Source organism: Phacochoerus africanus, chromosome 15 (assembly GCF_016906955.1).
Source record: "Phacochoerus africanus isolate WHEZ1 chromosome 15, ROS_Pafr_v1, whole genome shotgun sequence".
Classification (NCBI taxonomy): Eukaryota; Metazoa; Chordata; class Mammalia; order Artiodactyla; family Suidae; genus Phacochoerus; species Phacochoerus africanus.
This window is the reverse complement of record NC_062558.1, coordinates 114,355,991-114,368,884: the sequence shown is the minus strand read 5'-3', so window position 1 is coordinate 114,368,884 and position 12,894 is coordinate 114,355,991. Positions and strand designations below refer to the sequence as shown.

The 12,894-nt window shown below is 46.9% G+C and overlaps 1 protein-coding gene across 2 annotated transcripts in view; it reads right to left on the bottom strand.

Annotated features, from left to right (window-relative positions):
- Positions 1–12,894, bottom strand: part of CNNM2 (cyclin and CBS domain divalent metal cation transport mediator 2) — a 160,811-nt gene that overhangs the window by 4,538 nt on the left and 143,379 nt on the right. The window contains exons 5-6 of one of the 2 annotated variants that reach the window (XM_047761069.1): positions 5,153–5,246; positions 1,905–1,970 (exon numbers count right to left, since the gene is read on the bottom strand). In XM_047761069.1, the coding sequence (XP_047617025.1) occupies positions 1,905–1,970; positions 5,153–5,246 (160 nt within the window). The remainder of the gene's footprint in view (positions 1–1,904; positions 1,971–5,152; positions 5,247–12,894) is intronic. The other variant, XM_047761070.1, reaches the window with a different exon arrangement.

The following is a 12,894-nucleotide window of genomic DNA, read 5'->3' as shown; positions in this document are numbered from 1 at the left end:
TCAGACCCTGTGCATTGCCCCACGGCTGACTGAGGCCTTATGTAGCTCTTAATCATCCTGAGGAGGATGACAGGAAATTTCTCAGTTTCCCAGGATATCTAGACTCACAGTCAGTTTCCTCTCAACCCACTGCTGTCTGTTTTTTCCTGAGATGTACCCTTTCCTCTGCCAGGAATCCACTCCCTGGAGAAGCAGACCCTGTCTTCCTGGCCTCTTCTGCAATCTGATAGGAACCAGCACGACTGCATCAGCATGCAGGGAGATGCAGGAGTCTTCACACCAAGGAGGATAAAGAGTAAGTGGCCACGCCCCCAGTTCAGGGCATGTCTTGTTGCCAAATTCATGGGCCAAGGTTTTATGACAATCATTATTAAAAAAAAAAAAAAAACAACTTTCCACTTTAATTCCTCTTACGCTTTCTCAGAACTGTTTCCTTTCTGTTTTTTTTTTTTTTCTCTTGACTTACTTGATATCATCCTACCTAGGAATCCTTTCACTTGCTAGTCAGCTAGAAAGGACGACGCAAGAAAGAAACATTCGCAGACTCCTCCCTTGGAGCCACCAGGCACCACGTGGAACAGGCTGGCAATCACCCGTGTAGTTCAACTCCCACTTATTGGGTATCATAGTATTGCGATGCCAGCGAGCATCCCTGAAGGCCTGGTCCCACAAAACGGATCAGATGGAATGGGCAGAACTAAGAAAGCTCTAAGTTCCACAGAAAGGGGAGAACAGAAACGACATTTCCATGAGCTTCACCCCAAAGTCACTCTACTTCAGCATCTGTGACATTTTAAGTGGTTGGCAGATGCCAGCAAACAAAATGAGAAGAAATACAAATGTACATACATACATATATATATACACACACACATTTATGTGCATATATATCTATGTGTGTGTGTGTGTGTATATATTGTCAGCTGGTTTGAGTCCAATATCCCCATGAGTAACATCTTAAATGCCCAAACACCCCAAACTTTTTTAACGGTAAAGATGTAAGGGAATATTAGCTTTTTTCTAGGACGAATATTGCCTCCTCTACCAAATATCAGCCTTTTGCTGAAACCGGATTATGAAATGCAAACTTCATCCGACTTTAAACTTTAAACTATAAGCTGTATGGAACAAAACAAATACAGAAAAGTTGTACTACCAAGTAGGAAAGCCCAGCAATTTTAATTAAAGAAAGATTAAACCTTTGCCTTTCTTTTTAGCAGTTGGACACATTAGCCAGGCATGACCAAACTCTCCTGCAGGGCAAGAGCCAGCAGCCGGTTAGGAATGTGTGCGGTGCTCAATTCCAAACAAAGGCAGGGAGATGGGACAAGCAGGGCCACCTGCACCATGGGGGCCAGAAACACACGCACCTCATTCACATGGATGCCAGGATGCCAGAAAAAGGACCAAGGCAACAGGAAGGTTGGGGCCCCTGTTACTGTCCTGTGTACCAGGACAGGTTCATAGTCCTTCAGGCTTTGGCTGAATGTGTTCTGTAGAAGAATCCTCAGGTTTGGGATCTTCACGTTCCACACACCACGACTTTGCTGAGGTCACAGAAAGAACCAAAACCCCTGTGGCTGCCCGGAAAATCAAGGTCAGCGGTGAGGGTGGGACAGGTGGGGGAACCCTGACGTCAGAACCACCCTCCCTTTTTGGGTGTCAACCCCTGCTGATGTTCCACCACTTCCTTTCCCTCTCCTGAACCCTTTCTACATCTGTGGCAGCTTGGGTGCTCCTGGGTAGCTCACTCATAAGTCCTAGCAACAAGGAGATTCAGAGCTCAAGGAAAAAAACTGCAAATGGCCTTGACCAAATGAAAGGAGCAGACCTGGCCAGCCGAGCTTGGGTGGAGTCAAGGGAGGCAATCAGAAGAATTATGAAAAGGAAACATGCAGAATTACCTGGAGAACCTGCTGCTAACAACTCTGTTCTGCTGACAACAAAGGTACGAGACAGGGACAAAGGAACTGAAAAATGGAGAAAAACAGGGTGAGACCGTATCAAAAGGCAAGAAAAAGGAGCTGCTCTCTGTAATCAGAGGACAGCAGTGGGTACCTGTTCTACCGACCTGTGCCTTCAATTCCAGGAATGCAGAAGCCTATGTGGTATCATATAAACCGAAAGAACACACACGGCTTTCCAGGCGGAGGAATACACGGAGGCTAAAACTGCGGGGAAGCCGACTCACATGCTTCTTTACTAACCTAGAAATCTCTTAAGCCGTTAATACCCAATTGGAGTTTATAGCCCCAAATGTGCTCCTAAGGACTTTCAATCACCGCCGCCCGCACAAACAGCAAAGGGCAACCAATCGCCTGTCCCCAAGGCGTGAGCCTAGCTGCCTGCGCCCGCACCCCCGTACCCCACCGCACAGCCTGCAGCGTCCCTCTCCGTGGCGAGCAAGTCGTTATTCATTTACATCCTTGGTTGGTCTGGTTGGAACTCTGGCCAGATGCTTTGAAATTTTAAAGTATTCCAAAGTATTAGAAGAAAGTAAATGAAGGACAACATACATGATCTCCTGGGAACAGCAGCTCCCAGGTATCCTCAGCACTGTTCACTTAGACAAGGAGCTGAAAAGTCAGTTCACATGTCCTACCAGGCAGGGGTCATATTTTCTGGGCAAGTTTCTTTTTTTTCTTTTAATTGAGGTATGATTGACAACTGGGCAGGGTCTTAAGAAGTGATGACCGGGAGCTCCCGTCGTGGCGCAGTGGTTAACGAATCTGACTAGGAACCATGAGGTTGCGGGTTCGGTCCCTGCCCTTGCTCAGTGGGTTAACGATAGGGCATTGCCGTGAGCTGTGGTGTAGGTTGCAGACGCGGCTCGGATCCCACATTGCTGTGGCTGTGGCGTAGGCCGGTGGCTACAGCTCCAATTGGACCTGTTCTAGCCTGGGAACCTCCATATGCCATGGGAGCGGCCCAAGAAATGGCGAAAAGACCAAAAAAAAAAAAAAAAAAGTGATGACCGTAGGGTCTTTCCAGGCAAGCAACATTAATAAATAGAAACATTATCTTGAGATTACTGTACTAATTGCATCTCTCAGTGAATATACAAAATTTCAAACACTAATTGTAAAGTCAAGTAAAATGCTGGCCTTTGTAGTCAGATGCTATTAATGAATTAAGATGCTATTAATTCCTTTCCTTCCTAGCACTTCCACACTAGGTAAGGCTGTGGCAGCCCCACACGTTTTCTATATGGAGGGCCTGCTTTTCAATTCCTTTTCTGAATGGGATTTACCCTTATATGAATTCACAGTTCAATACGAACTGGGCTAAGATTTAGGTTTCAAGAACCAGTGATCGATAAAAATGCACAGCATACTGAGCTTTCTTTTCAAAGCCACCTTGTTAAGTCTACTTCTGCTAACCCAGGGCTGACTTGAAGTTGGTTGCCAAGCAACAGCTGCAATCTCAACACCCACCTGTGATATACAAACATTCCTCTTGTGCTTTAAAGGCTAAAAAGTGCTCATGTCAGTATTATTACATTCTATTCTTCCAACAATCACAGGAGGTCATCTTATATCCTTTTAATAGTGAGGAAGCCAAGGGCCTTTCTCAGTCAGGTCCACCATAAATGGTGGGACTCAGGCTGTCGCCAGGGTCTTCTTGGCCTAGTTAAGAACCTCCCTGTCCCCTCCGCTAGCACTGAAAACACAAGATGCCCTGCCAGTTTACAGCAGACACCTACTAATTAAGTGGGGTTGGACAGGCTTGGGTTCACACTGGGTGTTACTCAGCACTTAGCAATGAGGACAGTGGCCCATGTGACTCAAAAACCAGTAGCAGGACAGTGAGAAGATGCATCAAGGGCAGGGGAGATTTAGTAATGGCAGCAAGTTCTTGCCATTTCCCGGGCTTTCCGAGTGTAACCTCTTTGGGCACCAGGGACACTGTGCCCAAATGTCGGTACCATAACCGACCTGTCTGGAGAGGCCCCCTCCCCTTCTGGGACTGATTTTCAGAAGTGACGGTATTCTTTTAGGATGGGCTGTTTTTAAGTTGGAGGTTTATAAAAGGTATTTCCTAGCACAGCCTGTCATTTGGTGTTCTGGCCACAAGGGGGACCTCCAGCCCCTCTGTTCACCTGCCCGCCTGTTCGGGCCTAGGGGAGGTAGCAAGCAGATGCACTGCAAAGCAAGCAGCGCAGAGGGACCATTCAAGTCTCATCCCAGAGGTGAGCCAAGTATCTGCAGCCATGTTCTTACCAGGACAGACACCCTCATCTGGCATCTTGCGCTCAGAGGACTTGGTCAATAGCCCATGGCACACACATCCTTAGTTGGCTGACTCAACGGGCCAGCCCTCTAGTTAAGCAGAACTGGCTACAGGCAATGGGTAGATATAAGTTAACAACCTCAATTATGCTCAGAAAAAAGCAAATAAAAACATCCAGCATAGCTAACATCTAAAGGATTCAACAGCATCAAGCGGTGGATGCAGAGCAACTGGAACCCCCGTCAGCACAGGGAGGGGTGTGAACTGCATCAGGCAGCAGCTCTTAATGCTGACCCTGCTGTTCCATGCCTACATAATGTACCCAACAGATATGTCTTCACCACAGGACACGGACAGTGTCATGGCCACACAACTCATAGTAGCTCCACACAGGACTTATCCCAGTGTCCATCAGCAATGAAAAGAATAAATGCATTGCTAGGTATTCACACCATGGAACCCTAAGCAGCAAGGAGAAGAAACAGAGTGGAAGCTCATGTAGCAGTACAGATGAATGTGACAAGGACAACACTGGGTGAAAGAAGCCAGACTCAATGTCATGTATCCCATCCAATTACATTTACCTACAGTTCAAAAACAGGCAAAACCAGTCAATGGTTGCAAGTCAAGGGAGTGGCTACTTTGGAGAGACAGTGACTAAAAGGGAGTGGGTGCTGGGTGTTGGTGATGTTCTGCCTCTTGATCTGGGAGCTGGTTCCACAGGTGAGTTCAGTTTATGAAAATTCATGCAGGTATATACCCATGATTTGAGCAGGTTTTTTGTATCCATGATACACGTCAATAAAAGGTTCAAGAAGTAAAGAAAGAGGATTAGCTGGCAGGTACGGAGAGCAAAGAGGACAGCAGGAGGGCATTATTTCCTAAAACCTATCCCTGCCCTGAGGCTGAGAAGGTAACTCACCTGGAGAGGCTGTGAGGGCCATTACGCCATAGTATGAAAAAGCACTGGCTTCAAACTTCATACCTTCTTTCCCAGCTTCTACTTCCACTTTCCCCTGTGAAAAGAAAAAGGGAGCATTTTCAGTCTAGTTACGTGAAACTCTTTGCAAATTCTGTGCAGAATTTGGTCCTTCCTCAGATTTTTGTCTACAACCCTTTCCCAACAATCCCAAGGCAGTAAAAAGCCTCAGGTCCTCTTTCCCACTTACGGTTACTTCATCTTAACTATGAAAAACTAAATTTAGCTGGAGCTGCTGAGGTGACAGTACTGTGATGTTTAATTTCTGTGGGTCCACTTACTATTTGCCAGCATCCCAGTTCACGGGTTCTTCAAGAGCCCTTCCAGTAATAAAAAGATGGGGCTCTTGCTCCATCAATGGGACAAACACTACGATGGGGCTCACTGACGGTCACCCAAGCAGTCCTGCAGGAACCCAAGTTGGAGCGGGGTCAGGGTCATGGGCCAGGATGGTTTGTGACCGTGAAACAGGGAGGAGTGAACTGGCTCCCAAGGCAGAACTCACTCTTAGACCCCTAGCACACGTCCTGACCAACCAAGAAGACACCTCAAAAGCCAATCCCTGGTCATCCAGACTCCAGAAGCACTGCAACACTATGGCACTTCTCTTGTCTTAGAAAAGCACCTTAAGAAATCTCTCATCAGGACAAAACTTTTTTTTTTTTTTGTCTTTTGTCTTTTGCCACACCTGCAATATATGGAGGTTCCCAAGCTCGGGGTCTAATTGGAGCTGCAGCCACTGGCCTAGGCCAAAGCCACAGCAAGTCAGGATCCGAGCCACGTCTGTGACCTACACCACAGCTCACTGCAATGCCAGATCCTTAACCCACTGAGTGAGGCCAGGGATCGAACCTGCCACCTCATGGTTCCTAGTCAGATTCATTAACCACTGAGCCATGACAGGAACTCCATGGACAAAACCTCTTACAAGGTTCTCCCTTTTCTTTCCTTCCTCTAACTTGACTACAACTTCTTCATTCTTAACAGTTCCTCTGGGACAGACCAGCTGTCCCTTCTTCATCCCTATAGCCTCCGGGTTCTCCATAATCCCTTCATGGCAGGTGCTTAACACGCCTTTACTGGGCTATTGGAAAACCTTCCACAGGGAGCTGCATTCTAGATTTGCAAGCTAAGGGTCAGGACAGCTCTTGTTCATCGCACCTACCATTACTGCCTCTCCAGTAGGAGGGTGGCTTTATGTGCATCCTTTATAATGGGTAGAAAAAATTAGCTACCACTTACTGAAGAGGAACTGTGCTAACAATCTCAGGGCTTTATTAATTCATTTAATGCTCAGAATGCTACAAAGCAGACACAACTGTCACCCTCTTCTAAATCAGGGGATTGAGGCTCAGGAAGATAAAGTAACTGAAGAACAAGCTCTTAACCAATATGCTACCCCGAGCCCCCCACAAACACAAACTATATTGTGATCACTCTCTATTATTCTATACTAAATTCCCAATTATGGAAGCCCTTTCTCAAATCCCTTCTTCAGGGAAGTATCTGTTGCCTTTTAGGTTTTCCTTCACTCGATGGAAAAATCAGTTTTACCACTCTCCAGCCAATTCCCTTGCTATCATATAAAATCAACTTACAAACCAATGGGTGCTAAAACCCCGGACCACCCAAGGTCCTACAGGAGAAGCCGTGCAGCCTTGTGAGAAGACAGTCTGTGCCCTCCAAGAGCTTACAATCCAGAAAGGGGAGCACATGTGAAACTTAATGATACAAGGCAGTCAATGAAGAGTCTACATGAGGACAAGACTAGAAGAACATAAGGAGTTCAGAGAAAAAAATTACTTTTTTTTTTTTTTTTTGGTTGCACCCATGGCATATGTAAGTTCCCGGGTCAGGGATTGAACCCGCACTGCAGCTGCAACCTGGGCCATGGCTGTGGCCATCCCAGATCCTTAACCCACTGCTCCATGTGGGAACTCCTACTTCCTGTTCTTGTGTACAGAGCAATTTTATACAGGAAGGGAAATCTAAGGAGTAGGGTTTGAGCCAAGAGAAGTGAACAGTGACAAGAAGGTCAGAGGTGGGTGACAGCAGACTGCCAGGCTCAAGGGAGGAAGAGGGGATGGATTTGGAAAAGCAGGTTGGTGAGCAAGTCAGGCTGTGGAGCTCCTTGGATGAACTGGGCTCCTGAGGCCAGGCTCGTGAGAAGAGGAATACGGTTTCAGGAAGACCAAGTCTAGACGTACACCAGAGCAGTAACCGCAGGACTGGAAGAAGATGGCTATGACAGAAGCTGTGGATAAGGGGTCAACATCATTTGGTGAAACCACAAGGGAGAAAGAAGGGTAAGGAGAATGCAAGAGCATCAGTAATCCCAAGAGAAACATCCTCGGAAGGACTTAAAAAACAGGGGCCCCAGGAGTGGAGATGGGAACGTTGGGAAGGGGCTGCATCAAGGAGGGGTGCTGGGAGGAGAGGACGAATTCCCTTTAAGAAAACAAGGTCTTTGGGAGCTCTCGCCATGTTGCAATGGGATTGGTGGCGTTGTGGGAGCCACTAGGACGTGGGTTTGATCCCTGGCCCGGCACTGTGGGTTAGGGATCTGGTGTTGCCGCAGCTGCAGCTCAGGTCACAACTGTGGTTCCGATCCCTGGCCAGGGAGCTCCATATGCCATGGAGGTGGCCAAAAATGACCAAAAAAAGAAAGAAAGAAAAAAAAAACATGAGGCCCTTTGAAGAGCATCAAAAAGGCTACAACAGAAAAAAGTTCAAAGAAAAGGTCAGACCTGGAGCTGGGGGTCTGAGAGAGGAGGACAGAAAGTAAGTGAAAAGAGGAGTTTCCATTGTGGTGCAGCGGAAACAATCAAACTAAGAACCATGAGGTTGCAGGTTCGATCCCTGGCCTCGCTCAGTGGGCTAAGGATGCAGTGTTGCTGTGAGCTGTGGTGTAGGCTGATGGCTACAGCTCCAATTGGACCCCTAGCCTGGGAACCTCCATATACCGTGAGTGCAGCCCTAAAAAGACAAAAGACAAAAGACAAAAAAAAAAAAAAAAGAAAAGAAAGTGAAACGAGAAAAGAAGCAATTGCAGCCTGTGACCAAGAGCAGAAGGAGAAAAAGAAACCAGTGCAGGGCCAGAGGAAAACAGACACAAGAAGGACAAGACACCATGTTACTCCAGAAACTAGGAGAGGGAAGAAAGCACTTGGAATAAAAGGACGGTCAGAGAGTCCCTGAGAGGAGGGGCCCTGTGGCCTGCGGGACTATCTTCCTGAGGAAATCAGATGGGGGGCACGGGCAGGCAGCAGGGCCACACGGGCAGATGGCAGCAGGGTGAGGAGGGCTGCCTGGGGCCACCCGAGGGCTGTTCAGGGTCAGGGAGATCCGGGCAACAGGGTGGAAAGCTGGTGTGGAGAGGGAAGAAGTGGTGACTCGGGAGCAAAAGCCAAAGGCTGGCAGGAAGGAATGCGATGCAGCATCGCTGAGAGAGAGGGGAAGGGACGCAATGCTAAGAGGTGGCAAATCACAGGAATGGCAGCACCCACTGCAGAATACCCTCAATTACTTCTCCACCTCCTCACAGACTAATCCTGGATTTTGTACCAGAGGGGCGCGATGAACACACGCAAGTGGGCAGTGTCTGCCTCTGTGGCTGTCATCTCAAAAGCGGATGCAGGACCATCGCATATCCTCAGTTTCTGCGCAGAAAATCAGGAGAAGCAAATGCCACAGAGCCTCATCATGACTTCATCTTCATGGATCTCCAGTTGACCTGGGTCATTTTTTTTTTTTTTTAAACAAGTTACAAGGCCTTCTGGGCTCTGTGTCCCTGCAAATGGGCCAGTTCACAGTTCTCTTGTGATCAACTGTCAGAACCAGCAGAGCAACAGTCACTCCCAAAAGACTGAACTGTTCACACCCAGTCTACCTCTGGGAAAGGAGCGGCTCCTGGGGCAGCACTCAGTACGCCCGAGCTCAGAACCTCTGCCCTGGAAACTCCAAGACAGAGGTTCCCAGCCCTTGCTGTGCCCTGGAAACACCTGGCAGACTGAACAGTACTGCTGCCTGGCGCCAACTCCCAGGCATTCCGATTTACCTAGCGTGGGTATATCCTGGGCACAAGGATCCTTTTGTTTGTTTGTTTGTTTGTTTTTTAGGGCTGCACCTGCAGCATATGGAAGCTCCCAGGCTAGGGGTCGAATTAGAGCTACAGCTGCTGGCCTACGCCACAGCCACAGCCTCGTGGGATCTGAGCCGTGTCTGCAACCTACACCACAGCGCACTGAGTGAGGCTGGATTCTTAACCCACTGAGGGAGGCCAGGGATCGAATCCACATCCTCATGGATATTAGTCGGATTTGTTTCCTCTGCGCCACAAGGGAACTCCAAGGGCACAAGGATCCTAATAAAGCTGTCTTTATCCTCATGCACAGCAGAGCTTGGGAACCACTGCTTTCAGGCTGTTTGGGAACAAGGGCCCCCGCCCACTCTGGAACCTCTGAGTACCCTGGTCTCGAGAGACTCCCCCAGAAACTGCACGTCTGCGGATGAGACCGAGACAGCTGCACAAAGACCTGCAGCCCCCTCCGCTGATCTCTGCTCTGCCCCCCAAGATAGGACTGCAGGAGGGCAAGGCAGGTGGGGTCCGCCTAGTCTACATCCATCAGACTACAAGCAGGAGTACTAGGTCAGTGGTTCCCAGCGGCTCGGATTCTGAGAACTAAGAAAATCCGCCTTCTTCCTCAGAAGCAGGGAGAGGGTTGACAGATTTTTATTTTGTAAAATAAAGGTATTTAAAAAAAAAACAACAACACAGCTACCTATTGTGACCAGCATTTCACAAAAGCCATAAAATGTTTAAAACATTCCAAATATAGAAAATATATGATTTCCGGATAACACATGCGTCTTTAAGCTGAATACATACAGCTTTATGAAGAACTCACTGCAATTGTCCGTATTTTTCTCGTTTTGCCTCAAACTGGCGAAACCTTCTGTCGAGTACCAGCATTTAGGAACCCTGCCCTAAACTAATTTTATTTCATCTATAAAATTGCAGTTGAGGCAAAGCTTCCTGTGGGTCTTTCAGTTCTAACATCCTGTGATGCTACAATTCCACAAGTTTTAAGAACTGCCCAGCTCTACATCTTTCTCTATAGGAGTGAAGCTTTCCCAGCAGGCAAGTTTTAAAAATGTGTTCACTGGATATTTCTAATTCATCTAGGTGTGTCAATGGCTCTAAAAAGTGACGGTTCTCAAGGAAACCTACCAGTATACAAAGCAGGGCCGCCCCTACGAGGAAATGGCTTGCCTGGCTCAAAATCCACTGGGTGTCCTCCCAGATAACAACCTCTTCCCTACAAGCAAGGAGCTACATAGCAATTTTACTTTTGAAATATTGATGAATTTGTTCTCGTCTAGCATATTAGCATATTACAAAAAAAAGAAGAAAAAAATCAAGACAGAGCAGACCCCCAAAGGGAGCTAGGGCTTCCTTCCTACTGGTAAAGTGACAAAACAGGAAGACCACCTCCCTGCCCCAAGCAAAGCTGGCTTCCTGAGTAAGTCGCTCCCCCAGAACCCTACCTTTGCTGGGAAAGGTGTTCGATAACTCTTTTCAAAGTTTCTAAGCATCCACAAAGCACTCAACAGTCATGTGCTGTATCTGGCCTCAAGGTAGAAGCCTGAGCCCTCCTACTTGGCACAGACAAGATCAAGTAGTCAGTCGAGGCCCTGGACTCATGGAGGCCGAAGACCCTCAGATTCCATCTGCTGAGCAACTATGGTCTCCTGTTGACTCTAGCATTCAGTTCTCTCTCTCTCTTTTTTTTTTTTTGGTCTTTTTGTTTTTTTAGGGCTGCACCTGCAGCATATGGAGGTTCCCAGGCTAGGGGTCTAATTGGAGCTACAGCTGCCAGCCTACACCACGGCTCACAGCAACGCCAGATCCTTAACCCACTGAGCGAGGCCAGGGATCAAACCTGCAACCTCATGATTCCTAGTCAGATTCACAATGGGAACTAGAACTGAGTTCTTTTTCGTTTTGTTTTTGACTTTTAAATCACCATCACAAAGTAGGCTTTGACACCTAAAAGGAGGTCATTAAACACGAGGGTCACAGACACCAGGCTGTGTTCATGGCACTGCCCAGTAGGAAGGGAAGCATTACCAGGAGGTTCTTCAGCAACATTTTTCCAAACTGGAGTCCACAAGTGTACTCCTGGGACTCAGCAAGTTTGCTTCTTGCATGTTTACATTTTTTTTTGATGGTCAAAAATTAATTTACATATATTTTGGGCTATCTGGTTGACCATCTTCTAACCAAGTGCTGCCACCAGATGTCAGTGCCAGCATTTGCCTTAGTGCTCAAATCTGTTAACAAGTTGTACTTACAGGAATCATCATGGCTAAGCCTTGCTACTCAATCAACTGGGAGCGTGTCAGAAATGAAGCATTTCACTCTCCACCCTAGATGTCCTGAATCCCCAAGGGATTCTCAAGCACAATGAAGTGTGAGAAGCACTGAGCCAGGGAGAACAAACAGAGGACGGCTAAACATGTAAATAACTTGGTCACACCCAGAGGAGGCCAACTAACAGCCCAACATACTGTACAAACATACAAAGTAGCTCCAACTGAGCACAGGGATGGAGGGTGTCATCCTTGCCGGGCACACGGGGACGGGAGGGTGCTCAATGCTAGAGCCTGCACCAGAGCTCCCTGCTACTGTCCTGGGACCAGTGGCACTTGCCTATCAGCCAAGTAATGTCATTCACAGATTTAAAAAACTAATTACAAACTCATTTGCTTTATTGTTCTGTATAAGGGTTCTCAACGCCAAGAGTTCAAAAGGAGCTTATACTAGCTTTCTATTTGTACATATATTTAATTTTTTAAAAAGAGGGTCAATGCCAAATACCCAAGTCATTTTTTTTTTTAACATGGCTGTTATCTGTTCATGACTCAAGAGCGATGAAACATCATGCCCTGGGACACATAGACCCTACAACTCAAAACTCCATGAGAAGGTTTGCTGGAGCCTGACATTCCTCTCCCAATAACAGGTAAAATGATATAAAGTACTGTCAAGGGCTGTTTAGTTCTAAGGTGCTACGTGTTCCCTCCACAAAAGAACAGACTTTATTCCATAGAGAAAAAACCTCTTACAAATCCATGTCGGAATCCACAGAAAGGAATAGCTTTCATTCTGGTGTTAATTTTTGTTGATTTCATGCCTCAGATTTTTTTGTGTGTGTGGCTCAACTGTCCCATCCAACAAAAAATCTGAAGCATGAAATCAACAAAAATTAACACCTGAAAAAAGGTATTCCTTTCTGTGGATTATATAATTGGTAAAGAAAAAGGTTATTCCTCTTGTTTTCCTATTCTTTTTTTTTTTTTTTGTCTTTTTGCCTTTTCTAGGGCCGCTCCCGCAGCATATGGAGGTTCCCAAGCTAAGGGTCCAATAGGAGCTGTAGCCACCGGCCTATGCCAGAGCCACAGCAACTGGGGATCTGAGCTGCGTCCTATACCACAGCTCACAGCAATGCCGGATCCTTAACCTGCTGAGCAAGGCCAGGGATCAAACCCGCAACCTCACGGTTCCCAGTCGGATTTGTTAATAACCACTGCGTCACGATGGGAACTCCTTCCTATTCTTTATATTTATTAAAATGATAATCTGACTGTTGTATAATAACAATCATACTTTTTATTTGCTTAGG